Source organism: Oncorhynchus mykiss, chromosome 10 (assembly GCF_057628025.1).
Source record: "Oncorhynchus mykiss isolate SJ-2025 chromosome 10, ASM5762802v1, whole genome shotgun sequence".
In the NCBI taxonomy this organism is placed as follows: domain Eukaryota; kingdom Metazoa; phylum Chordata; class Actinopteri; order Salmoniformes; family Salmonidae; genus Oncorhynchus; species Oncorhynchus mykiss.
In genome coordinates this window covers 36,543,492-36,571,262 of record NC_143031.1, presented here as the reverse complement: position 1 = coordinate 36,571,262, position 27,771 = coordinate 36,543,492, and the positions used below count along the sequence as shown (strand labels likewise).

The following is a 27,771-nucleotide window of genomic DNA, read 5'->3' as shown; positions in this document are numbered from 1 at the left end:
GGGAAGTGGTGTGTTCACTCACACATGCACACAGAGAATCACAGGAGGTCTGGACAATTTTACGATATTTAATTTATTAACTATGATACAGATCACATAAGGCCTTCATCTTCATTACACCATTATCAGTCAGACAAATTCCATGGTTTGCTGTAGATGCACAGTTCTTCATCTTTCACTTGTTTTAAGCTACTGTATTTCACTTTCATTGTTCTCACACTAATTTCATGTTTTAAAATAATGAAAATGGTTGAACCTTCTCCCTTGGTGTGTTCTTAAATCATGCACTAAACTGAAGTGGCCTTAAACCATTCACAAAATTGTAAAAATTGACTTTCAATCATTGAAATACACACAAAAAATGTTTTCTACCATTGACTAAAGGGCAAAGTGTTAGACCCCCTAACATACAAATAAACAACCATTTCACTATAGTAGAATCTCTTGTTTTTCTCTCCCATTTCCCAGCAGATCTGTCAGAGTTGTGTAGAAAATGAAGTGATGCAGCCATGTAGGTCCTCTGAGCCAAAGACACATTCTACTGGGACAGTTTGTTTTCCTATCCATCTCCCATCTGATCTTTTGTGCGTCTGGTAATACTGTACTGCACTGCCCTGGACTGGGTGAGGAGTCACTGCAGCGTTAGTCCATCAATCAGAGATAACTGCCTCCCACAGCAGGAAAACCCCAAAGATAAGTACCAGAGAGTGATCCCAAGTATTCATTAGTTGACCCTCATTACAACCAATAGCTTTGACTGATCTGTTCTGAACTGGCAGCATGAGCAACATCCAAGATGGCTGACATCGAGTGCAGCCATGCCTCCTGGCCAATCCTCCATCATCCCCAGAAGATGCCAGTGGCACTCCTCTCATGGGGCAACATTCATCTGATAGAAGAATCCAGAATATAGTAGGAGTATTCATTCAACTACTTTACATTGACTGCATGTTTGTTTTCTACAAGAGAGAGGACAGTTAAACACCAACCCCATAGTCAACTGGAGCTACAGTAGTTACTCTTGCTTTGTTGACATTCCTGAGCATGAGTCCAGACACACGTGCTCCATCTCTATAGGATATACTATACTGTTATTACTGTACTGTAGTTAATTGCAGTGGCAGTGTTTTCTGTATGCACACTGTGCCTCAGTTTAAGGTCCTTAATATTAGATGAGTACAAAGAGCTCAATTGGCTAGATACCCACAGCAACATATCCAGCAACCTATCATTTTGCAATAGGGCAGTGGTTTCCATGGCCACCAGATAGCACAGTGGAACAGACACAGTACGTGTAGAGGCCTGGCCTGGTATTTTGATATTTTTTACCTTCATTTATTTAAGAACAAATTCTTATTTTTAATGACAGCCTAGGAACAGTGGGTTAACTGCCTTGTTCATGGGCAGAACGACAGATTTTTACCTTGTCAGCTCGAGGCTACCTGCCACCCCCAGTATGACTAACCTCACCCTTGTCATGCTACTGTCTGATGTTACTGTCAATCATTCCCATAATCAATCTTCAATGTGGCCAATTGAATCATCAACCCCTAACTTATGGAGTGGATCTGACATCTCAACCAAGAGCATTCCTCTCCTGGATCCTAAAAGGTCTGATTAACTGACCCTGGCTCAAACTCACTTTCCTAAACACTACCACTCAAACCAGGTGGCTTCCTTAGTCAAAACATCAGTAAAGCAACAGCAGTCCTAAAAAGAGGGGAAACTCCAGGCTATTCAAACCTGCATGCTCAGAACTATTTAGAACATGGCTAAAAGGAATATGAAACCAATATTAATGGTTGGGTTTTCCATGGGGTTATAAAGTGAGCCCTGAATCCTCTAAAGGAACACATATAATAACAGGATCGTATTAACGAGTCTCTTTACTACTGCCACGCCCACCCGGACATTAAAACAAACTAGTCAATTGATCAAGGTTGCATTTCATGGAACTTAACACTACAATTTAAAAGTGCTTCAGATAAGTATGAGGATACAAAAACAAGGGTTTGGATGTAAACAACGTTTTGATCTGCAAAGGACCCTTCAGAGAGGCAATGGGTATGGTTCCTTGAGCTGTGAACTCAACACACTAAAACATTCTGACCTAACAAACCCCTTTTAAAAACAAAACCCCTACAACATTCTGACCATTAAAGTGCATCCCTGGATGTCCACACCCCAACCCCCTAGCAGGGGCCCTACAGGCAGACAGGGAGGCTCCCCTCACGGCTGTGTGTACGTTACCAACTACAGCCCTGAGAGAGGCACAGTCCATACATCCAGTGGCTACTTTCATTAACAATCAGAACATTTAAAAACTATTATTCACAAATAAAAACATGGTGATGGGCACAAATCATATCTTCCAGCTTGACATGGAGGCTTGGACTTTTTTTAAATCATAGTGTATTGTTAGGGTAAGAACGGTTGGTTGGCAGAGAGATGCTTACTGTAACAATGACACCCACTCTGTTCTGCCCCCAGCCCCCCTGTGAGTGAGTCGTAGGTAGAGTCAGGTTATCAGGGGCTATAGGGGGTGGAGTGGACGGGTCAGCATGGTGATCTGCATTGGCACACAGGTGACAGGGACGGGTCAGCATGGTGATCTGCATTGGCACACAGGTGACAGGGACGGGTCAGCATGGTGATCTGCATTGGCACACAGGTGACAGGGAAGGGTCAGCATGGTGATCTGCATTGGCACACAGGTGACAGGGACGGGTCAGCATGGTGATCTGCATTGGCACACAGGTGACAGGGACAGGTCAGCATGGTGATCTGCATTGGCACACAGGTGACAGGGGCGGGGCAGCAGGACACTGTTCACAAGTGGCAAGTTTATTTGTCAAACACTCCTCGTCTCCTCTCTCTGTTAACATGTTATTATCGACGACCGAACAATGTACTATCAGTATGTATGTTTTGGTGTGTGTGTGTGTGTGTGTGTGTGTGTGTGTAAGTGTGTAAGTGACTAAGGTCCAGCATCATCAGATCAGGGGTGCAGCAGCATCAGATCAGGGGTGCAGCAGCATCAGATCAGGGGTGCAGCATCTGTTCCCTTCTCAGTGTCTCTCACAGTGTCTCTTGCTCGGTGGGGGTATGGTGGGGGTGTTGGTGGAGGGGTGTCAGGAGGGACTGCAGGGGAGACTGGGGGGTGGTGGGGGGTGACTGCTGCAGGGGGCTGAAGTGCGTGGCGGTGGAGGGAGGGGAGGAGTGGTAGCAGGAATAGGCAGAGCCCCCGGTGAGGGTGGTGGTGGGGGAGGCACGGAGGCCAGCCAGGCCAGTGGGGGAGTCCAGGAGGGGCTGGTTGTAGAAGAAGAAAGCACACTGGTGGATGAAGGTCTCAATGATTGTCTGGTAGGTCCGCGTGGCCGTCAGGGCGTCCATGGTGGTGAAGTCTGGCCGCATCAGAGTGGGCCAGAAACAGATGGACAGATTCTCACTGGTCATCAGGTTCTGTCTGCTCAGCTGGCTCACCCTGGCAGAGACAACACAATACACCTCCATCAACAACAGCATGACAACAGCTACTAGTGTAATAACATTATTACACAGGTGTAAGAGCTACTTGATGATACATGTTACAAAAAATGCTAATGGTTTCAGTCACAATGCAGTCAGGGCCAAGGTCATAGAATGGAACAGTTAGCCAGTCTGATCTGCACTCACTTGTGTAAGTGGCTCATGACAAATCTGAAGACGTCATAGTTCTCTCTGGGGAACCTCCTCAGTACATCCTTCATGGTGTACAGCCTCTGTTCCCTGTCGTTGATCTCTGCGCGCACACACACACACACACACACACAGGAGGGAGGGAAGGGGTCAATGCTATGACTCATATGTTATCAACACTGTTACTCCATCTGTTACTCCATATGCAGCACTACATACACACGCTATATATACACACACACAAGAGTATGTGGCCACCCCTTCAAATGATTGGATTCTGCTATTTCAGCCACACAGCCAGGCAGTCTCCATAGACAAATGTTTGGCAGTAGAATAGCCTTACTGAAGAGCTCAGTGACTTAGCACCGTCATACGTCATTTCCAACAAGTCATTTCGTCACATTTCTGCCCTGCTAGAGCTGCCCCGGTCAACTGTAAGTGCTGCTATTGTGAAGTGGAAATGTCTAGGAGCAGCAACTGTTTAGCCGCGAAATGGTAGGCCACACACGCTCACAGAACGGGACCGCAGAGTGCTGAAGCGCCTAGCATGTAAAAATAATCTGTCCTCGGTTGCAACACTCACTACGGAGTTCCAAACTGACCCTGGAAGCAACATCATGAAAGTACGATCTTTGTCCCCATGTGCAGTTACAAACCGAATGCCAAGTGTCGGCTGGAGTGGTGTAAAGCTCGACGCCATTATACTCCGGAGCAGTAGAAACGCGTTCTCTGGAGTGATGAATCATGCTTCGCCATCTGACAGTCCGACCGACTAATCTGGGTTTGGCGAATGCCAGGATATAGTGCCAACTGTACACTTTGGAAGAATAATGGTCTGGGGCTGTTTATCATGGTTCAGGATAAGCCCCTTAGTTCTACTGAAGGGAAATATAATGACATTCTGGTTTGTCGAGATCGGTGTGGAACAACTTGACTGGTTTGCACAGAGCCCTGATATCAACCCCATCAAACACCTTTGGGATGAATTGGAACGCAGACTGTGAGCCAGGCCTAATCGCCCAACATCAGAGCCAGGCCTAATCGCCCAACATCAGTGCCCGACCTCACTAATGCTCTTGTGGCTGAATGGAAGCATGTCCCCACAGCAATGTTCCAACATCTAGTGGAAAGCCTTCCCAGAAGAGTGGAGGCTGTTGCAGCAGCAAAGAGGGACCAACTCCGTATTATTGCCCATGATTGTCAACAAGCAGATGTTCAACAAGCAGGTGTCCACATACTTTTGGTCATGTAGTGTACATACCTACATACATATTAGTATACAGAGAGTTGAAGTCGGAAGTTTACATACACTTGGGTTGGAGTCATTAAAACTCGTTTTTCAACCACTCCACAAATGTCCTGTTAACAAACTATAGTTTTGGCACATCGGTTAGGACATCTACTTTGTGCATGACACAAGTAATCTTTCCAACAATTGTTTACAGACAGATTATTTCACTGTATCACAATTTCAGTGGGCCAGAAGTTTACATACACTAAGTTGACTGTGCCTTTAAACAGCTTGGAAAATTACATAAAATGATGTCATGGCTTTAGAAGCTTCTGATAGGCTAATTGACATTAATTGGAGGTGTACCCGTGGATGTATTTCAAGGCCTACCTTCAAACTCTGTGCCTCTTTGCTTGACATCATGGGAAAATCAAAAGAAATCAGCCAAGACCTCAGAAAAAATTGCAGACCTCCACAAGTCTGGTTCATCCTTGGGAGCAATTTCCAAACGCCTGAAGGTACCACGTTCATCTGTACAAACAATAGTATGCAAGTATAAACACCATGGGACCACACAGCCGTCATACCGCTCAGGAAGGAGACACATTCTGTCTCCTAGAGATGAACATACTGTGGTGCGAAAAGAGCAAATCAATTCCAGAACAACAGCAAAGGACCTTGTGAAGATGCTGGAGGAAACAGGTACAAAAGTATCTATATCCACAGTAAAACGAGTCCTATAGCGACATAACCTGAAAGGCCGCTCAGCAAGGAAGAAGCCACTGCTCCAAACCCGCCATAAAAAAGCCAGACTTCGGTTTGTAACTGCACATGGGGACAAAGATCGTACTTTTGGGAGAAATGTCCTCTGGTCTGAACAAAAAATATAACTGTTTGGTCATAATGACCATCGTTATGTTTGGAGGAAAAAGGGAGAGGCTTGCAAGCCGAAGAACACCAACCCAATCATGAAGCACAGGGGTGGCAGCATCATGTTGTGGGGTAGCTTTGCTGCAGGAGGGGCTGGTGCACTTCACAAAATAGATGGCATCATGAGGCAGGAAAATTATGTGGATATATTGAAGCAACATCTCAAGACATCAGTCAGGAAGAAAAAGCTTGGTCGCAAATGGGTCTTCCAAATTGACAATGAACCCAAGCACACTTCCAAAGTTGTGGCAAAATGGCTAAGGGCAACAAGGTATTGGGAGTGGCCATCACAAAGCCCTGACCTCAATCCTATAGAACATTTGTGGGCAGAACTGAAAAAGCGTGTGTGAGCAAGGAGGCCTACAAACCTGACTCAGTTACACCAGCTCTGTCAGGAGGAATGGGCCATAATTCACCCAGCTTATTGTGGGAAGCTTGTGGAAGGCTACCCGAAACACTTGACCCAAGTTAAACCATTTAAAGGCAATGCTACCAAATACTAATTGAGTGTATGTAAACTTCTGACCCACTGGGAATGTGATGAAAGAAATAAAAGCTGAAATAAAATCACTCTCTACTATTATTCTGACATTTCACATTCTTAAAATAAAGTGGTGATCCTAACTGACCTAAGACAGGGAATTCTTACTAGGATTAAATGTCAGGAATTGTATAAAACTGAGTTTAAATGTATTTGGCTAAGGTGTATGTAAACTTCAACTGTATATCCTCATCCCACCCCTCTATGAGAGGTCCTCCCCAAACCCTTAGCCTGTAATAACCTGATACTTTCACAAGCACAAGAATCTCACCATGCTCCATGTCTTTCTGAACCCTCCAGAACCCCAGTACCCCCATCCCTAACCCCAGCCAGCTCCATGTCTTTCTGAATCCCCCAGAACCCCTGTACCCCCACCCAGAACCCCAGTAGCCGCATCCTTAACCCCAACCAGCTCCATGTCTTTCTGAACCCTTCAGAACCCCAGTACCTCATCCCTAACCCCAGCTACCTCCATGTCTTACTGAACCCTCCAGAACCCCAAAACCACTCCTTAACCCCAACCAGCTCTGTGTCTTACTGAACCCTCCAGAAACCCAAAACCACTCCTTAACCCCAGCCAGCTCCGTGTCTTACTGAAGGCCTCAAGCAGCTCCACCTGCAGGATGCAGGGCACCAGGGGCTCTGGCAGCTCAGAGAAAAAGGCCTTCAGAGCCCCAGCCACCGTGTTGATGGCAAAGTCCTTCTCCACCAGGTCCAGCCCATGGTCTAGAGGGGGAGAGAGGTAGAGAGGGAGATAAAGAGGGAAGAAGAGACGTAAAGGAAAGTGAGATGTAGAAGAAGAAAATAAAGAGGAGAGAGAGAGAAGAAGAGGGAGGTGAGGAGAAGGGAGAGAAAAATAGATAGAGGGAGGAGAAGGAGATAGGGGAAAGAGAAAATAATAGGGATAGTGTGTCAGAGGTCGTCATTTTGTCACTGTTCTAAATATATTTAGTTTACGTCATCATTTCCTCTGCAGCTCATGTGTCTATATATTGATTAGCCACATAACTAATCAGGGTTAGTCCAGGTACTGGGGACAGACAGTGTGGCAAGTACAGTCGATCCCTCTGTGGGTCTGGTACATTGTTTTAGACCAGACAGACATGACTGGGTACAGCAACTCACCCTGGTCAAACTGCCTCTGCATACTCTCCATCTCACACTTGTTCCCGCTCACCCTGTAGAGCCCCTCTGTGTTGAGACCTGCAGAGAGACAGAGATGGAAACCACCATCTGCATTATGTCACCAACCATTTCCAGTAAAGTCAATGAGGACACTTATGCAGTACAGTACAGGATACTTCTGCAGTACAGTACAGGACACTGCTGCAGCACAGTACAGGACACTGCTGCAGCACAGTACAGGACACTGCTGCAGCACAGTACAGGACACTGCTGCAGTACAGTACAGGACACTGCTGCAGCACAGTACAGGACACTGCTGCAGCACAGTACAGGACACTGCTGCAGCACAGTACAGGACACTGCTGCAGCACAGTACAGGACACTGCTGTAGCACAGAACAGGACACTGCTGTAGCACAGTACAGGACACTGCTGTAGCACAGGACACTGCTGCAGCACAGTACAGGACACTGCTGCAGTGCAGTACAGGAGACTGCTGCAGCACAGTACAGGACACTGCTGCTGTACAGTACAGAACACTGCTGCAGCACAGTACAGGACACTGCTGCAGCACAGTACAGGACACTGCGGCAGCACAGTACAGGACACTGCTGCAGCACAGTACAGGAGACTGCTGCAGCACAGTACAGGACACTGCTGCAGTACAGTACAGGACACTGCTGCAGCACAGTACAGGACACTGCTGCAGTACAGTACAGGACACTGCTGCAGCACAGTACAGGACACTGCTGCAGCACAGTACAGGACACTGCTGCAGCACAGTACAGGACACTGCTGCTGTACAGTACAGAACACTGCTGCAGCACAGTACAGGACACTGCTGCAGCACAGTACAGGACACTGCGGCAGCACAGTACAGGACACTGCTGCAGCACAGTACAGGAGACTGCTGCAGCACAGTACAGGACACTGCTGCAGCACAGTACAGGACACTGCTGCAGTACAGCAGTTGATCATTGGCTACATTTGCTGTAGTGTAGTTATTTTTCTTCTATTTACATTTAATAAGCCAAGAAAAACTAACACCCTCACCCAGAACGACTTAAAGTATATCATATTGAAATTACACAACCACATAATGTGAGTATTGTAAGGAAAAACAATCACAGTGCAACAATAAGACATTACACAGTTTAATCCTTCAGCAACACAGATTTACCTCAGAATAAACGTATTATCAATGAATAATATTCTTTGTATGTTTTGCACAGCATCCAAGTCAAATAACATAATGAATCAGACAAATATACACATGAACAAACACAGGGGAGAAGAGGAGAAAGAAAATAGTGACCCACCTGTAGTCTCAATAAAGCGAACACACTTGTCAATGAAGAGTGGGATAGGTCTGTCTGGGGACACCACGTTGACCAGGGGCACCCCGAAGTAGCTGCTCTCCAGGGGCTTGGGAATAGAGGACCGAGGCTTTGGTCTGGTTTTCTGCAGAGAAACACAGGAATGTTGACATTGTTAATGACCACAGACGTCTACATTAGATTTTTGTACATTATGTCAACACTATGTTTATTCAGCTTGTCAGCTGCAAGATTTGCCTTTATGTATTCAGCATCAGAATCAACAGCTGTCATTTCAAGTGTCTCAGTAACTCTGAAAAAGAGGCTGCTTTCTTCTTAAAATTCCAACACACTTTGGAATTTCACATGAATAACTTACTTTCTATTAATAGCATATTAGCATGGAGGAACAGTTGAGTAAAACAATCAAGCAATTACCCACCAAAAAAAGTTTTTAAAAGTAAAGAGACATGGAAAATCATATTAACCATGTTGTCATTACTTAACCACGTTTATCGTATCAAAGCTGGCCAATTACCTACAATTGAAAGAGAATAGGCTTTCAAGCCTGAAAAGAATAGTGTTTACGCATTAGCAGTTAAGGGGAGACTACTAACTGAAGCAACACATACCTTGGCAGTTCGCCGCAGGCTCTTCAGAATGTTCCTCTTCTTGGGGTCCTCTCCCTCCTCATTGATGATGTCTCCTTTCAGGGTTCCGAAATCATCCTCCTTGGTTTTTGGCAGAGCCCCCATCTCATCTTCGCTGCCAATGAAGCTGGTGCGGAAGCTGCTGAACTTGCCCAGGCGTTTAGAGCGGTCGCGGTAGAGCCGTGGCTTTACCCCCGCCGCCGAGAACTTCCTGCGGCGCTCCAGGGAGCTGCTGTCCGCCTCACTGTCTGAGCCGTTCCCGTTGGCGTGCATCCGATTGGCATTGCGGATGGTAATAATCTTGCCCTGCGTGCTGTCATGGGGCACAGAGTAGATGATCTCCTCGTTGCTGGGCCGGGGCTTGGACACAGCATCCATGGGCTCTGCATAGTCCGAGGGGTCGTAACCTCCGTCCCCACCTGGCACCCATGTCACAGCGGAGGGCAGGGAGCGACGGTGACCCATGGTGTCTGTGTTGTAGGGGTTTCTGCCCACCTTCCGGAAGTCAAAGGTCACAGAGGGCTTGGGTCTCACCTGGGGCGGGGCTTTGCTATTGAGCTTGCTCTCAAAGGAGCTGATGTCAGAGATGACAGAGACATCGCTGGAGTCCAGGTCAGGCAGGTTGAGGCTCCCACCATGGGAGGTGAGTGTGCCGTCGTAGTAAGGTGGGGAGGGCTCCACGTCATCCATGTCAGAGTCTAGGAACATAGTGCCAGTGCTGGGTGAGCTACAGCGAGGGGAGTAGGCAGTCTCGTTAATGCAGGCCTCAGCCACGTTATCATACATGTGAGTGGCCTCCACGATGTTGCGTTTCTCCACCACCTCCATCAGGAAGGGATGAAACATCTCCATCCTGTGCAGGCCACCCACCACCCCTCCTGACCCACACACTACACTGTTGAACCTGCCCTCTATCTCTTGGGCCAGCTCCTCTCCCTGGACCAGCTGCTCTCTGGCAGACTCACTTTCTGTGAGCTCCACCTGGCTCTCCCCCACAGCCAGCAGCTGAACAGGAATGATGTCCTGGACCTCACATAGGAAGGCACACAGGGTCTCCAGAGAGGCCTTGCGGCGGGCTGAGTACACAGCGATGTAGCCATGCACTAATCTGCTCTTCCTCAGGGAGAAGGAGGCGTGGTAGGAAAGGAGAGAGAGCTCAATCACCTGTTTGTGAGGTCCCACTGTCTGCTCCAGTATCACCGAGGTGCCACTGTTGGATGTTGGCCTGCAGTGCTGAGGCAGTAGGAAGGGAGAGAGGAGCTGTTCCACATCATAGTTGTCTCCACACATCAAGCACATGACGATGCGGATGTCTGCCTCTGGGCTGGGCTGGTGAGGAGAGTCTCTGGGACCTGGAGTTTGAGGGGGCAGAGGTGGGGAGCAGCTACTGAAAGATGAGCTCCTTCTAGAGTCCAGAAGACCTCTCAATACTTGGTTGATCTGACTCTCATTCACATTGTGCCCATAGCCCACACCAGGTGAAGCTGGGTCGAGGAAGCTACACTGCAATCTCCTTGCTACCTGTTGTCCCTGTGTTATCAGACCTAATGCAGTTTCTCCCCCAATATCTGCATAGGTCCCTACACCCCTTTTAGTAACCAAGAGCAGAGATGTTAAAAGCTGAGCTATATGGCTGTCCCTTCTACCGATTGTTGACTCCCGCAACCTTTCAATGCTTTCTACGACGTAGGTTAGGGACTCTTTTGAGTTGTACAGACACAGGCACCCATGGGGTGTGAAGGTGGGAGTGTGGAAGGAGTTAACAGGAAGTCGTACATTGCCCTCGATAGGTCGCAGGGTGAGCTCATACATCTTCCCATCCAACACATACCGGTCGTCATTGGTACAGAGAGCTCTGATCTCATTGGCAAACTCCCTAGCCAGTCCGTCTTTGCCCAATATCACAAGGTTGATGCGGTCCGCTTTAATATCCCCAAAATAAGACTTCACGTTGAAGAATGGGTAGCATGTTGGGAAGCGTGAGGCCAGGAGCTGCTCTATCCTGAAGTCTCCACACTGTGGGCTGCTGGGACAGGTCTCCTTGGTGGGGTGGTAGACAAAGTGAATATGCTTCAATACCAGAGCATCTCTCTCAGCTGGAAGCTTCTGCAGGGCTTTGAACCGCTGCTCCTCCCCTAAAACCTCCTGGATGGCCCCCATCTTCTCCTTGCTGGGCTTTGCGTCCACCTCCAGCTCATAGAAGAGCTCGGAATACTCCAGCAGAAGCTCCTGGAAGTCCTCTTTAGCGTGGCCGATGATCTCTTTCTGGTGGCGGTTGTAGAGGTCCAGGTACTCTGATTCCTCCAACCATTGGTAGAAGTCTTCATTCATGATGAAGCTGCGGGCCTCTTCCCAGGGCTTGCCAGGCGTGACAAAGGGAGAACAGGCCAACTTGTGCTTGAACTCCTGCCTCATCTCAGCCCGCTTGCACTCATTCCTCAGGTGCTCCAGGTGGGCGTCGAAAATGTCCTCGGCTGGTAACGTTTCCAGCAGGTCTGAGGGGATACGCTCATCCTCCATGTTGTCTATGTGAGACGTGTCCTCCCATGGAGAGTCCTCCAGAACTACAAACCAGTGGGCAAAGTGCTGCTTGGACTCCAGGACCTTCTGAACCCCAGACCAGCTCAGCTGGTCGATCTCATCCAGGTCAGGCACCAGGGAGCTAAGTGCTAGAGGAAGAGTGCTCAGATAGATTTTCCGACGTCTCTCAATGTGCTCCTGTTTCAGACGGTACACAAGCTGCTGGAAGAGCTTCTTGCATTTTGCTGTACCCTCCAGAAAGACGTATTCATTGAACTCTGAAGAGGTGTGCATGCGTCTGCTGGTGTTAAGCCAGGTCTCGTTGTGGTTCTTCACTATGCGGTTGACTAACCATTCGTATCGGTCTTTAGCCAAGGCTATCTGCTGACTCTGAAGCTTGAGGGCCTCAAAGTAAGGAATGATCTTGGGCTTGCCCCTGCTCTTATCAATGAGTTGCACCAAAGTAAGGAAGGCTAGGTCAACATTGATGTTAGAGCGTGCAGATGTCTCCACTACTGGAAGACTCTTTTTAGTGATGGCAAAGGTGTGAGAATCTTTGATGTAGCGTTCAACCCCCTCATCACACTTGGTTAAGACCAGCACAATGGGCTTCTTTGTTTTGCTCAGATGACCGTAAAGGTTTGTGACAAACTTCAACTGGTCGTCAAAGTTGCGGTTCATCCCCCTACTGACGTCCATACAGAGCACGAACCCGTCAGCCTGTATCTTGCCCTCGGGCATCTGCTTCTGCTCAAAGTCCTGCTCCAGCCCCAGCTGGTCCGTGCAGAAGTACATCAGCTTCTCTGCAGAGGCCAGCTTGGTGGAGGCCGCCCTCTTGATGTAGGGCTGCATGGCAGTGCTGCGGTGTGGCTGGAACGTCTGGTCATCAATGAACTCTGTCTGCTCCACCACATGCATCCTGCACTCCGGCCCCTCCTCCACCACCCGCCCCACCTCCCCCCAGAACAGGAAATGGTCATTGTTAACCACTCTACCCCCAAAGTCACTGGTGCTCAGCACTGACGTGTGGTCCAGATAGAAGTCATCGGCGCTGGGGCGCACAAAGCGGTTGCACAGACAGGACTTACCCACTCCACACTGGCCCTTCTCTTTCTCAGTTCCTGACAAACCCACCACAATAAGGTTGTATGTGGGTGACTTAACATCTTGCTTTTTCGCCATCATTATCATCAACTGACACTCATCCTGCCATAATCAGGCACTCGATCAGAGAGTACACTTGGACGTGTGTCCATAAAGTGGCACTGGGGATGATGTTTAGTTGCCGTTTCCTCTAGTGTGCTACATGTTCTATCAACAACAGTGCAGGGGTGTAGCAAAGACAGAGGCTTCTCTCAGTCATTCCTAATGTAGCTATGACCCTGCCAGACAAAATAAAAGAGCACAAAAATAAGAATTAGCTAAACAAAATCTTACCTTTATGTTAAAAAATAACAAATACTAGTTTGAGGAAAGTTAACCTAATTCCTGCTCTCATCAAAAAAAATAACAGTCAAACACCTTCACAAGAAAAACAGTGGTTAAAAGAAGACAACACTAAGAATAATTTCCCTTCAACTTAATAAGAGAACAGTGAGTAGGGACATTCATTTATAATCTCATCTCAAGCTGGGCTGGCCTTTTAATAGAACAGCAAATGAGATACACAAAGAAAAAAACTCAATATTCCCTGCAAATAAAGTGAGACTTAAAATACAGTGCCTTCAGAAAAGTATTCATACCCCTTGACTTATTCCACATTGTTGTGTTAGACTGAATTTAAAATGTATTAAATAGATGTTCTTTCCCCCAAACTCATCTACATACAATACCCCATAATGACAAGTTTTTATACATTTGTGCAAATTTATTGAATATGAAATACAGAAACAACTACTTTACGTATTCACACCCGCACTCATATTTGGCAGTGAATACAGCTGTGAGTCTTTCTGGATAAGTCTCTAAGAACTTTGCACAACAGGATTGTACAATATTAGCACATTCTTTTTGAGCTCTGTCAAGTTGGTTGTTGATCATTGCTAGACAGCCATCTTAACGTATATTTTGAAGACAATTTACAGTACCAGTCAAAAGTTTGGACACGCGTACTCATTCAAGAGTTTTTATTTTTACTATTTTCTACATTGTAGAATAATAGTGAAGACAAACTATGAAAAACACATGGAATCATGTAGTAGCCCCCCAACAAAAGGGAACCACACATGTGGAGATCCGTTCACCTACTCTCGCTCTCACAAAGACATGGCAGTTGGAACCAAAAATCTCAAATTTGGACTACAGACCAAAGGACAGATTTCCATCGGTCTAATGTCCATTGCTCGTGTTTCTTGGCCCAAGCAACTCTTATTCTTATTGGTGTCCTTTAGTAGTGAAGACCTGATTCACGCAGTATACTCTGAACAGTTGATGTTTAGATGTGTCTGTTACTTGAACTCTGTGAAGCATTTATTTGGGCTGCAATTTACAAGGCTGGTAACTCTAATGAACATATCCTCTACAGCACAGGTAACTCTGGGTCTTCCTTTCCTGTGGCGGTCCTCGTGAAAGCCAGTTTCATCATAGCGCTTGATGGTTTTTGTGACTGCACTTGGAGAAACTTTCAAAGTTCTTGACATTTTCCGGATTGATTGACCTTCATGTCTTAAAGTAATGATGGTCTGTCGCTACTCTTTGCTTATTTGAGCTGTTCTTGCCATAATATGGACTTGGTCTTTTACCAAATAGGGCTATCTTCTGTATACCACCCCTACCTTGTCAAAACACAACTGATGGACTCAAATGCATAACTCTTAGAGCTACTACCCCCCTACTTTTTTCAATTTCCACATGAAGACATACTCAAATCTAACTACCTGTAGCTCTGGCCCAGAAGCAAGGATATGCATATTCTTGGTAGCATTTGAAGAAAACACTCTGAAATTTGTGTAAATGTGAATTGAATGTAGGAGAATATAACACAATAGATCCGGTTTAGATAATACAATGAAAAAAACAAATTATTTATTTTTATTGTTGTATCATCATCTTTAAAATGAACAAGATAAAACAAACATTCAGATGGGATGATGGGGACAATTTCAGTGGAAAATATAAGAGGGCAACAGTACTTGTGCAAAGTTTCAGAATGATAACTTCCAAAATGAGTGTGCTACATGACATTTATCATGAAGTCACCCAGGTGTCCCACACAAGTAGCCCAAATGTACCCAAGTGGCCAAATATATACATTTACAACATAACGTAGGTAACTATTTACACACTTTCAATATTTGGAAGACCCTCAGTCCTCTATCAAAACAAATTTATTTATATAGCCCTTCGTACATCAGCGAATATCTCAGAAACCCAGCCTGAAACCCCAAACAGTAAGCAATGCAGGTGTAGAAGCATGGTGGCAAGGAAAAACTCCCTAGAAAGGCCAAAACCTAGGAAGAAACCTAGAGAGGAACCAGGCTATGAGGGGCGGCCTGTCCTCTTCTGGCTGTGCCGGGTGGAGATTATAACAGAACATGGCCGAGAATTTCAAACGTTCATAGATGACCAGCAGGGTCAAATAATAATAATCACAGTAGTTGTAGAGGACGCAACAGGACAGCACCTCTAGAGTAAATATGAACAGTTTAGGGTTCCATTGCCGCAGGCAGAACAGTTGAAACTGGAACAGCAGCAGGGCCAGGTGGACTGGGGACAGCAAGGAGTCATCATGCCAGGTAGTCCTGACGCATGGTCCTAGGGCTCAGGTCCTCCGAGAGAGAGAAAGAGAGAATTAGAAAGAGCATACTTAAATTCACACAGGACACCGGATAAGACAGAAGAAGTACTCCAGATATAACTGACTGACCCTAGCCCCCCGACACAAACTACTGCAGCATAAATACTGGAGGCTGAGACGGGAGGGGCCAGGAGACACTGTGGCCCCATCCGATGAGACCCCCGGACAGGGCCAAACAGGAAGGATATAACATCACCCACTTTGCCAAAGCTCTACACAATATTGTGCTGCTGAGGTATAATAAATAAATATATATCATATATATATAATATATATATAATAAATATATAATATAATAAATATATAATATATATATATATATATATAATAAATATATATAATATAATATATATATATAATAAAATATATATATATAGTAAAATATATACATGTATAATAAAATATATATATGTATAATAAAATATATATATGTATAATAAAATATATATATTATACCTCAGCAGCACAATATTGTGTAGAGCTTTGGCAAAGTGGGTGATATATGAGTACAGGGAACATAAGGTTGAATATATTATTATAGACCTGCTACCTACTGTCGCTTTATATTATGACATTTCAGCTAGATCTACTGTCTATTATATTATGACAGACCAGCTAGATCTAATGTCTTTATTATATTACAACAGACCAGCTGTATCTACTGTCTCCATTTCACTTTGGCCATTGTTGTGGGCCTGCCCTCCCCTCAACAGCCTCAAATAGGCTATTTCATTTCACAAATAATATTTTATATTATTAATTATTAACAATTAGCATGAGAAGAACTTACCAGTTCAAAACGGTGACATTGTTCCTCTTCTGCAGGCACGTTACAGATTATACACAGTGGCTACAACCTGTGTCCTCTCCGTTCAAAAAATATTCCTCCACTTGGGAATCGCTAAATGAATCGTCCTACAACAATCTCGGTCTCACTTTTCCGATCAATTTCTTCTAAAATTGTGTGTACATCTGTATATCTAGACTTAGATTTAGCTTTCCCTGACTTAGTCACCATACTGATTGATATATAAACAGCTGAATCTGCGCGTTTACCAAAACAACGCTGTGCGTAAAATGCGTAGCTCCTTCCGGAATGAAACTTCAATTGTGAATGACTCTCTTTACGCTGGAGTTTACGACATGGGTTGGTCTTCCAACACACAACCATTGCATATTGCCGCTTACCTCAGCTCATTGGCTATCTTCCCAGCTAGATTTCAAGACGATCAGTGGTCATTGGGTTAAAATACAGTCAATCAACGAGACAGTGGTCATATAATTGGTGCACAATGAGCTCGTCACTTGTTGTCTTCCAATCGGTTTTCTCGGGTCAATACGTCCCGCAAAATGACCCATCAAGTTTGGTTGTGTTACAAACAAACAGTTGATTGCAAGGAAACCAAACATGACTGGATAAAGTCAGGTATAGTCTGTGTATTTATGTTGAATGTTTCGTCGAAAATTGAATGACACGAAATTCAACGAGATAAGCGTTCACAAAATGTTTTGTGTTAGGCTATAAAAAATGATTTAACCGAACAAAAGAGCATTCATTGTGTAACAACGAGGCTTGGGATTGCAAACAGAGCAAGATATTCAAAGGTAAACGATTTATTTCAATGCAATCTTTGATTTTGTTACGCAAGTGCTGGTTGAACAAGCAGTTTGATATGGGGGTCTGTGCTCAGATAATCACATCGTATTCTTCCACAGTAAATCTTTTTTTAAATCTGACAAAACAGTTGGATTAGCAAGATTCTAGGCTTTTGAAGCATGTGAGACACTTGTATTTTCAGGACTGTTTAATATGACTATTTGTGACGAACACCGTATGTTGTCGAATTCAAACCCGGATCCATTATGGGTGGTTGAGAGAAGTTAAGAAGGAAAGACAGTCCACAAATTAACAAGGCACACCTGTGAATTGAAATGCATTCCAGGTGACTACCTCATGAAGCTGGTGGAGAGAATGCCAACAGTGTGCAAAGCTGTTATCAAGGCAAAGGTTGGCTACTTTGAAGAATCTCAAATATATTTGGATTTGTTTAACACTGTTTTGGTTACTACATGATTCCATGTGTGTTATTTTACACTGAAATATCACATTTACATAAGTATTCTGACCCTTTACTTGCTGAAGCACCTTTGGCAGCAATTACAGCATCGGGTCTTCTTGGTTAGGATGCTACAACATTTGCACACCTGTATTTGGGGAGTTTCTCCCATTCTTCTCTGTAGATTCTCTTAAACTCTGTCAGGTTGAATGGGGAGCGTCGCTGTACAGCTATTTTCAGGTCTTTCCAGAGCTGTTCGATCGGGTTCAAGTCCGGGGCTCTGGCTGGGCCACTCAAGGACATTCAGAGACTTGTCCCGAAGCCACTCCTGCGTTGCCTTAACTGTATGCCCAGAGTCGTTGTCTTGTTGGAAGGTGAACCTTCACCCCAATCTGAGGTCTGGAGCAGGTTTTCATCAAGGATCTTTCTGTACTTTTCTCGGTTCATATTTCCCTCGATCCTGAAAAATAGCCTTACAGCATGATGCTACAACCACCATGCTTCACCGTCAGGATGGTGCCATGCTTCCTGTAGGCACTGTATGTTGAGGGGGTATGTAGTAAAACTAGATTTCATTTTCTTTCCTTGCCTTGCCTTGTATGAGAGGTGTCGCCTGAAAGGATTCTACATGGGACTGGAGTCACACCATTCTGACCGCTCAGCCATGGATCCATACTATTTACCTCAATGACAAGTGTATCACATATAGGCTACTGACAAGCCCACAAAAGGATCACAACAACTACAGTACATGTGATGGAAATAATGGTGTTGCATTGGAAAGCGGACATTTTAAGGCAACATAACTTGCTTAGTCTGGCCAAGAGAAGCTAGAACAATTCCTTCAATTCTTACAGTACACCATTGCTCTATTTTGTGTATTATTATTTTTTTCCCACTGATCTTAACTTTTTTTTTGTACATTATGTTTCCGCCATCATTTCCTATGACCGAAAAAAGCTTTTGGACATTAGAACAGCCATCACTAACTTCGATTTGGACGAGGCCTTCTACTTCAATGAGATGGAGGCGAAATACATTAAGACTGTAATATACTAGACTTCTCTGAGTCATGTCTGAACAAGGACAATATACATCTAGCTGGTTTTTCTATGCATCGGCAGGCCAGAAGAGCAGAGCCCGGTAAGATCAGAGGGTGGTGTGTGTCTCTTTGTTAACAACAGCTGGTGAGCAATCTATAATATTAAGGAAGTCTCGAGGTTCTGCTCGCCTGAGTTAGAATACCTCATGATAAGCTGTTTACCATACCATAGCTGTCTATTTACCAGTACAAACTGATGCTGGCACTAAGACAACACTCAACAAGCTGTATAGGGCCATAAGCAAACAAGAAAATGCTCTTCCAGAGGCGGCACATCCAATTGCCAATGATTTGAATGCAGGAAAACTGAAATCCATTTTACCTCCTTTCTACCAGCATGTCACCTGTTTAACTAGAGAGAAGAAGAAAAAAAATACTCTAGATCACCTTTCCTCCACACACAGAGACGCATACAAAGCTCTCCCTCCATTTGGCAAATCTGATCATAACTCTATCCTCCGGATTTCTGCTTACGAGCAAAAACTCAAACAGGAAGTATCAGTGACACGCTCAATACGGAAGTAGTCCGGTGAAGCGTATGCTTCACTAGCACAGACTGGAATATGTTCCGGGATTTATCCAAAGGCATTGAGGAGTTTACCACATTGGTCACTGGCTTCATTAATAGGTGCATCGACGACGTCATCCCCACAGTCTCCATATCCCAACCAGAAACCATGGATTACAGGCAACATTCGCTCTGAGCTAAAGGCTCGAGCTGCCACTTTCAAGGAGCGGGACTCTAATCCGGATGCTTATGAGAAATCCCGCTGCGCACTACAATGAACCATCCAACAGGCAAAGCGCCAACACAGGAATAAGATCGAATCCTACAACACTGGCTCTGACCTCTTGTATTATTTATATCTTAATGTTTTTGCACTGACTCTCTTGAACAAGGTCTATGCACGCTCACTATAAAAACGCTCACCATCCAAAAACACTATACTGACACTCCAACACACACACAAGCATATTGACACCACACACACTGCTGCTACTCTGTTTATTATATATCCTGATTGCCTAGTCACTTTTACCCCTACCCACATGTATATACTGAATTACCTCAACTACCTCATACCCTTGCACATTGACTCAGTACTGGTACTCCTTGTATATAGCCTCGTTATTTTGTTACCATTTTTATTTTTTATTGAGCAAATATTTTTCTTACTTTTTTAACTCTATTGTTGGGAATTGGCTCGTGAGTAAGCATTTCACAGTGCAGACTACACCCGTTGTATTCGGCGCATGTGACCAATAAAATGGGATTTGATGTTGGTCATGTCAAGTGAATCAAATCAGGGTTACAATACCCTATAGACAGCTTGGGATTGAATCATTAACCTGCTAGTAAGTAGACCGGTTCCCTAACCATAAAGCTCTATTGTACTCCTGCCCAGAGCTATCTTCACTTTGGCACTTTTTCACACTACTCATGACTTGGCAGGTTTCGTAGTGTGAGCAGGGAGGGGAGTGGTGGAGGAAAAGGAGAAGCACTCTTCACACTAATTGGAATCCCATCCTACCTATTGCTAGCCAAGACCATTGAAGGGATGGATGGTCTCGGTGTCCCTCATAACCATGCAAGATAAGTCATCCATCTCGAGGGTGGCCAAGGACCACTTCGGACAAAGAGCTGGGCAGTGGTGTTGGATTCCTTGCCAACCGGGACCTTTAGTGGTCACTATTAAGTAGAAATGCTCTCAATAATGGACTTGATCATGGATGAATGACAAACATTTACAGTGCATTAGGAAAGTATTCAGACCCCTTGACTTTTCCCACTTTGTTACGTTACAGCCTTATTCTAAAATTGATAAAATAAAAATCCTTATCAATATACATATAATACCCCATAATAACAAAGTGAAAACAGGTTTTAATTATTTATTTTTTTAAAATTGTTTTACAAATGTATAAAAAAAAATCAGAAATACTTTCTTAGGGCTGAGATCCCGTTAACGGACAACAGTCAGTGAAAGTGCAGGGCGCCAAATTCAAAACAACAGAAATCTACTAATTAAAATTCCTCAAACACATCTTATACCATTTTAAAAGGTAATCTTTCAAAACTTTCAAATAGGCTTTACAGCAAAAGTACCACAAACGATTATGTTAGGTTAGAGCCATATCACAGAAAAACAGCCATTTTCCCAGCCAAAGAGTGGAGTCACAAAAAATCTGAAATAGAGAAAGAATGAATCACTAACCTTTGATGATCTTCATCAGATGACACTCATAGGACGTCATGTTACACAATACATTTTTGTTCGATAAAGTTCATATTTATAAAACAAAATCTCAGTATACATTGGCGCGTTACGCTCACACACTAAGCAAACCATGCAATAATCTGAGTACGGCGCTCAGAGAACCAACAAGCCAAAAAGATGTCGCCATATTGTGCAGTCAACAGAAGTCATAAATAACATTATAAATATTCACTTACCTTTGATGATCTTCATCAGAATGCACTCCCAGGAATCTCAGTTCCACAATAAATGTTTGATTTGTTCGATAGTGTCCATCATTTATGTCCAAATAGCTACTTTTGTTAGAGCGTTTGGTAAACAAATCAAAACTCACGAAGCGCGTTCACTAGTTGCAGGCGAAATGTCAAAAAGTTCTGTTACAGTCCGTAGAAACATGTCAAACGATGTATAGAATCAATCTTTAGGATGTTTTTAACATAAAACTTTAATAATATTCCAACCGGAGAATTCCTTTGTCTTCAGAAAAGCAAATGGAACGGGAGCTACCTCTCATGTGAATGCGCATGACTGCTGGCAGACCTCTGACTCATTCCCCTCTCATTCAGCCCCCCTTCATAGTAGAAGCCTCAAACAAGTTTCTAAAGATGGATGGCATCAAGCCTTAGGAAGTGGACAATGACCAATATCCCACTGTATCTTCAATTTGGGCTGAGTTGAAAATCAACCAACCTCAGATTTCCCACGTCCTGGTTGGATTTGCTCTCAGGTGTTTGCCTGCCATATGAGTTCTGTTATACTCACAGACATCATTCAAACAATTTTAGAAACTTCAGATTGTTTTCTATCCAAATATACTAATATTATGCATATAGCAACTGGGACTGAGGAGCAGGCAGTTTACTACGGGCACCTTATTCATCCAAGCTACTCAATACTGCCCCCAGCCATAAGAAGTTAAGTATTCATACCCTTTACTATGAGACTCGAAATTGAGCTCAGGTGCATCCTGTTTCCATTGATCATCCCTGAGATGTTTCTACAACTTGATTGGAGTCCACCTGTGGTAAGTAGCCTAGTGGTTAGAGCATTGGGCGAGTAACCGAAAGGTTGCTAGATCAAATCCCTGAGCTGACAAGGTACAAATCTGTTGTTCTGCCCCTGAACAAGGCAGTTAACCCACTGTTCCTAGGCAGTCAGTCAATAAGAATTTGTTCTTAACTGACTTGCCTAGTTAAATAAAAAATGTAATTAATAAAAAATTCAATTGATTGGACATTTTTTTTAGAAAGGCACAAGTCTGTCTACATAAGGTCCCACGGTTGACACAGCATGCCAGAGCAAAAACCAAGCCACGAGGTCGAAGGAATTGTCCTTAGAGCTCAGAGACAGGATTGTGAGGGGGTACAGATCTGGTGAAGGGTACCAAAAAATGTCTGCAGCATTAAAGGTGGCCGCCATCATTCTTAAATGGAAGAGGTTTGGAACCACCAAGACTATTCCTAGAGTTGGCCACCCGGCCAAACTGAGCAATCAGGGGAGAAGGGTCTAGATCAGGGAGGTGACCAAGAACCCGATGGTCACTCTGACAGAGCTAGAGTTCCTCTGTGGAAATGGGAGAACCTTCCAGAAGGACAACCGTATCTGCAGCACTCCACCAATCAGACCTTTATGGTAGAGTGGCCAGACAGAAGCTACTCCTCAGTAAAAAAGCACATGACAGGCTGCTTAGAGTTTGCCAAAAGGCTCCTAAAGACCCAGACCATGAGAAACAAGATTCTCTGGTCTGATGAAACAAAGATGGACCTCTTTGGCCTGAATGCCAAGCTTCACATCTGGAGGAAACCTGGCAACATCACTACAGTGAAGCATGGTGGTGGCAGCATCATGCTGTGGGGATGTTTTTCAGCAGCAGCGCTCAGGACCTCAGACAGGGGTGAAGGTTCACCTTCCAACAGAACATCAACCCTAAAACACACAGCCAAGACAACACAGGAGTGGCTTCGGGACAAGTCTCTGAACATCCTTGAGTGGCCCAACCAGAGCCCGGACTTGAAAATCTTCTCTGGAGAGACCTGAGTAAATTAAAGTAAATTAATTACAGGTTTCTTGAGTTATTTTAGATTAATTCTGACTATTTTGAGGAAGTGTACAGTCATGGCCAAAAGTTTTGAGAATTACACAAATATTAATTTTCACAAAGTCTGCTGCCTCAGTGTCTTTAGATATTTTTTGTCAGATGTTACTATGGAATACTGAAGTATAATTACAAGCATTTCATAAGTGACAAAGGCATTTATTGACAATTACACAAAGTTGATGCAAAGAGTCAATATTTGCAGTGTTCACCCTTCTTTTTCAAGACCTCAGCAATCCACCCTGGCATGCTGTCAATTAACTTCTGGGCCACATCCTGACTGATGGCAGCCCATTCTTGCATAATCAATGCTTGGAGTTTGTCAAAATGTGTGGGTTTTTGTTTGTCCACCCACCTCTTCAGGATTGACCACAAATTCTCAATTGGATTAAGGTCTGGGGAGTTTCCTGGCCATGTACCCAAAATATTTATGTTTTGTTCCCCAAGCCACTTAGTTATCACTTTTGCCTCATGGCAAGGTGCTCCATCATGCTGGAAAAGGGATTGTTCGTCACCAAACTGTTCCTGGATGGTTGGGAGAAGTTGCTCTCGGATGATGTGGTGGTACCATTCTTTATTCATGGCTGTGTTCTTAGGCAAAATTGTGAGTGAGCCCACTCTCTTGGTTGAGAAGCAACCCCACACATGAATGGTCTCAGGATGCTTTACTGTTGACATGACACAGGACTGATGGTAGCGCTCACCTTGTCTTCTCCGGACAAGCTTTTTTCCAGATACCCCAAACAATCGGAAAGGGGATTCATCAGAGAAAATGACTTTACCCCAGTTCTCAGCAGTCCAATCCCTGTAACTTTTGCAGAATATCAGTATGTCCCTTATGTTTTTCCTGGAGAAAAATGGCTTCTTTGCTGCCTTTCTTGACACCAGGCCATCCTCCAAAAGTCTTCGCCTCACTGTACGTGCAGATGCACTCACACCTGCCTGCTGCAATTCCTGAGCAAGCTCTGTACTAGTGGAGCCCCGATCCCACAGCTGAATCAACTTTAGGAGACAGTCCTGGCACTTGCTGGACTTTCTTGAGCGCCCTGAAACCTTCTTCACAACAATTGAACCACTCTCCTTGAAGTTCTTGATGATCTGATAAATGGTTGATTTAGGCGAAATCTTACTGGCAGCAATATCCTTGCCTGTGAAGCCCTTTTTGTGCAAAGCAATGATGGCACGTGTTTCCTTGCAGGTAACCATGGTTGACAGAGGAAGAACAATGATTCCAAGCACCACCCTCCTTTTGAAGCTTCCAGTCTGTTATTCAAACTCAATCAGCATGACAGAATGATCTCCAACATTGTCCTCGTCAACACTCACACCTGTGTTAACGAGAGAATCACTGACATGATGTCAGCTGGTCCTTTTGTGGCAGGGCTGAAGTGCAGTGGAAATGTTTTTGGGGGATTCAGTTCATTTGCATGGCAAAGAGGGACTTTGCAATTAAATACAATTAATCTGATCACTCCTCATAACATTCTGGAGTATATGCAAATTGTCATCATACAAGCTGAGGCAGCAGACTTTGTGAAAATGTAGATTTGTGTCATTCTCAAAACTTTTGGCCACAACTGTATACTGGCTATGGCATCTCAAAATGGACAAACAAGACAAAGACAAGCGAATATCTTTTAAGGGTGTATGCGAGCACACTCGTTCGGTTCGCCTAGCCGACAATGGCTAGCCGCCAGCTTAATAAGAGGTTCTGAAGCATGCTGACACCTTTAGAATCAGGTAAGTTGGGGTAATATTGTTTGTCAAGTTGCCAAGCACTATATTTTATACAGAGGATGGGACCATACTGGAGATGCTCCATAACTAGAACCAATGCGCAAACAGGAAAAGCAAAGTATGATGAGACATAGTCTCTTTTATAAATCGAGAGTGAAATACAACCTCATCTCTAACATGTAGGCTCAGCATTCCCTAACAGTCCCATTGCAAGTCAGAATGTTGAACAAAGTTCATTTCAACTTACTTTACCTGACAATTTTGCCCACATGTCAAAGGTAATCTGAGACAAAATAGCCACAGGGAAGCGTTATCAACCCAACCTTCAGTACGCTGGTCTGTATAATGGGTTTTTTGCACCCTACAAACACTTGAGCAATATGGCTGAGCCTAACCGAACCACAGACCGAACGTTGTCCCACGTAATCATATGGCAAATTCCACAAACACTTCCAGCTGATTGAGAGGAAACGTGCTTTGGTCGACTATGTTTGATTATTGTTTGGATTATTGTGCATAATGTTCAATGCGTCAGGAGACTGAAAATACAAGCGAGAGAACCTCAGAGAGAAATTAGGGTAAACAACATTTTCCTGTGGATACCCCATCTCCTACTGTCAAAAGGACCAACAGCACAGACAACCGATAAAGAGTAAATATCATTTTATTCAACATTATGGCTTGTAGACTCCTGTCTTTTTAGGCAGACTTCCTTCAGACTGAATATCCATGGGGTAACCATGGTAACATACTGATGTTTAGGCAAGAGGATGCTCAAAGTACAACCAGAAAACAACCATACTGTATTATTGTGATACAGTCACGCATGTAAATAGAAACATATACATGTACGGGTGTGTGTACCGTTTCAATATTGAAATGAAATGTGTCAACGTAGGCTACTGCCATTCAATAAAACGTTATTGTTTATCAAATTTGGCATCTCATATTCTAAACCTATAGAAAATTCAAACCATGTCTACATTCCTCAGCAAAGGCACAGTAGGAAGTCAATTGCGTTTAGCTGAGCTAGGCCTGACAGACAACCAGATTGAACAAGCAAATTCTTTGGAAGTGAAAACAAGCAAGTCATTATCCTACCCTGTGATTGTAAAGATACATGGCTTTCTAAATTCAGAAGAACACATACTTGCGTCATATTGTTCAAAGTCGTCAATATAGCGGGTTACAACTCCTTATGCATATTGTAATGGATTAGCAAAGGTTTTGGAATGAATGTTCATGGAAAGGACTGGCCACACCAGGCCTCTTGTCCACAGAATAAATTGCCGAATCGTAACTAAAACACATTTACCTCGTATTTCCGAATCCACTTGGACTTTTTAAAAATCAGCAGTTTCACTCAAATATACATTTGTAACAGACAATTGTTACAATTGTGCGTAAATTGATCATGAGAATGTCTCTCGAACACTGGTTTCAATCCGTGTTTCAGATTAAAATGGGGAGAAAGTGAATACATACCATCGCATTCTCCCTGCATCCGTCAGGCCAGCGCTTGCCGCAGCAGCCCTGTCCGCATGATATGCATGTACATAAGAAACAAAAATAACGTGGCTCTTCTGATTCCCAGACAGAACTAAGTAGGTTATTATTGTTTGCTTACATATTAATTGTGAATCTACATCTCGATGGTTTTCTAATCCATTGATCTGTGTATTTTTTGTGCTAATAAAACTACAAAGGTAAAAAAAAAATCTTTTTCTCTCCTTGTTAAAAATGAAAGGCGTATAAAAGCTTGTTTCGCCGTCTTCTCCTTGCTTCACCACGTTGCGTTTGGCGAATTATTATGCCCATTGTTGTGGCAACATCATACTGGATCGATCATGCACGGGACACCGGTCCAGTTTGCTGCACTTCCTGTACAATGTTTCTTCTAAACAGCCCTAATGCAACAAATTGGTAACGTCCTTATCATTTTAACAAGAGATGGCGTGTGTGAAAGTGTTTTTTTTCCAGCTTCCCAATAATGGCGACGGCCCTTCTCCCAGAGCTAATTCTCTTCTCCTTTTCTCTGAAAAAAAAGCAACTACGGAGACAGACGCGGAGGAGACTCGCCCAGCGGCACGCACACACAACTGCAGCACGTACAATATTTACAAAGGCGAGACGCTGCTGTCATGCCGACACGCGTAATCGCCATCACTGTTACAAATATGACTTTAGCCAACATATGTCAAGCTCCCATAAATTAAATTGGCTTTGGTATATCTCTGTGTCAAGACCACTTAGGCTGCATTCATGCTTTTCTCTATTGGCATCACCTGCTTTAGTAGGCCTTATGTATTTGTCTTATTCTATTAACATTGTGTCCTACTCTAAATTCACCCAATGCATCATAGTAGGCGTAATCTTTTTTCAAATTATTATTAGGCTAATCTATGAAAGGCCATTCCACCACAATTTTTTGGTCGATACTTACTCCAAATGTTTAGATACTTAACTAAAAATGTCGAGATACTATATAAACATTTCGAGATCCTATCCTAAATATTTGAGATACTATCTCAAAGTGTCGAGATACTAAATCGAAATTTCGAGATATTTGTTATGGTCCGGTAATACAGGACTAGTAAAGGCCCAGTGCATTTTTTTTGTGAGATAATTGTTATTATTATTATTTTTGTACAGCTTTAGGTAGGTTAGAGAAGCCTATGCACCCTGATCCTCTCTGGTCAGGGGAAGTGGTAAGGCATGTATTTATAGCCTAAATCA

At 44.0% G+C, this 27,771-nt stretch overlaps 1 protein-coding gene across 3 annotated transcripts; it reads right to left on the bottom strand.

Moving 5' to 3' along the window:
- Positions 1-54: 54 nt before the first annotated feature.
- Positions 55-27,190, bottom strand: LOC110533776 (rho GTPase-activating protein 35). Of its 3 annotated transcripts, none has more exons than XM_021618287.3 (7): positions 26,521-27,190; positions 9,453-13,372; positions 8,824-8,965; positions 7,506-7,583; positions 6,975-7,106; positions 3,676-3,781; positions 55-3,484 (listed from the first exon to the last, which is right to left on the bottom strand). In XM_021618287.3, exons 2-7 carry the CDS (start codon positions 13,179-13,181, stop codon positions 3,079-3,081), a joined length of 4,593 nt encoding a protein of 1,530 aa, XP_021473962.1. In that variant the 5' UTR covers positions 13,182-13,372; positions 26,521-27,190; the 3' UTR covers positions 55-3,078. The 3 variants fall into 3 exon arrangements, with proteins under 3 accessions (XP_021473962.1, XP_036846078.1, XP_090042647.1); XM_036990183.2 differs by having other exon boundaries at positions 26,663-27,147; XM_090186521.1 differs by having other exon boundaries at positions 26,351-27,081.
- Positions 27,191-27,771: the final 581 nt, after the last annotated feature.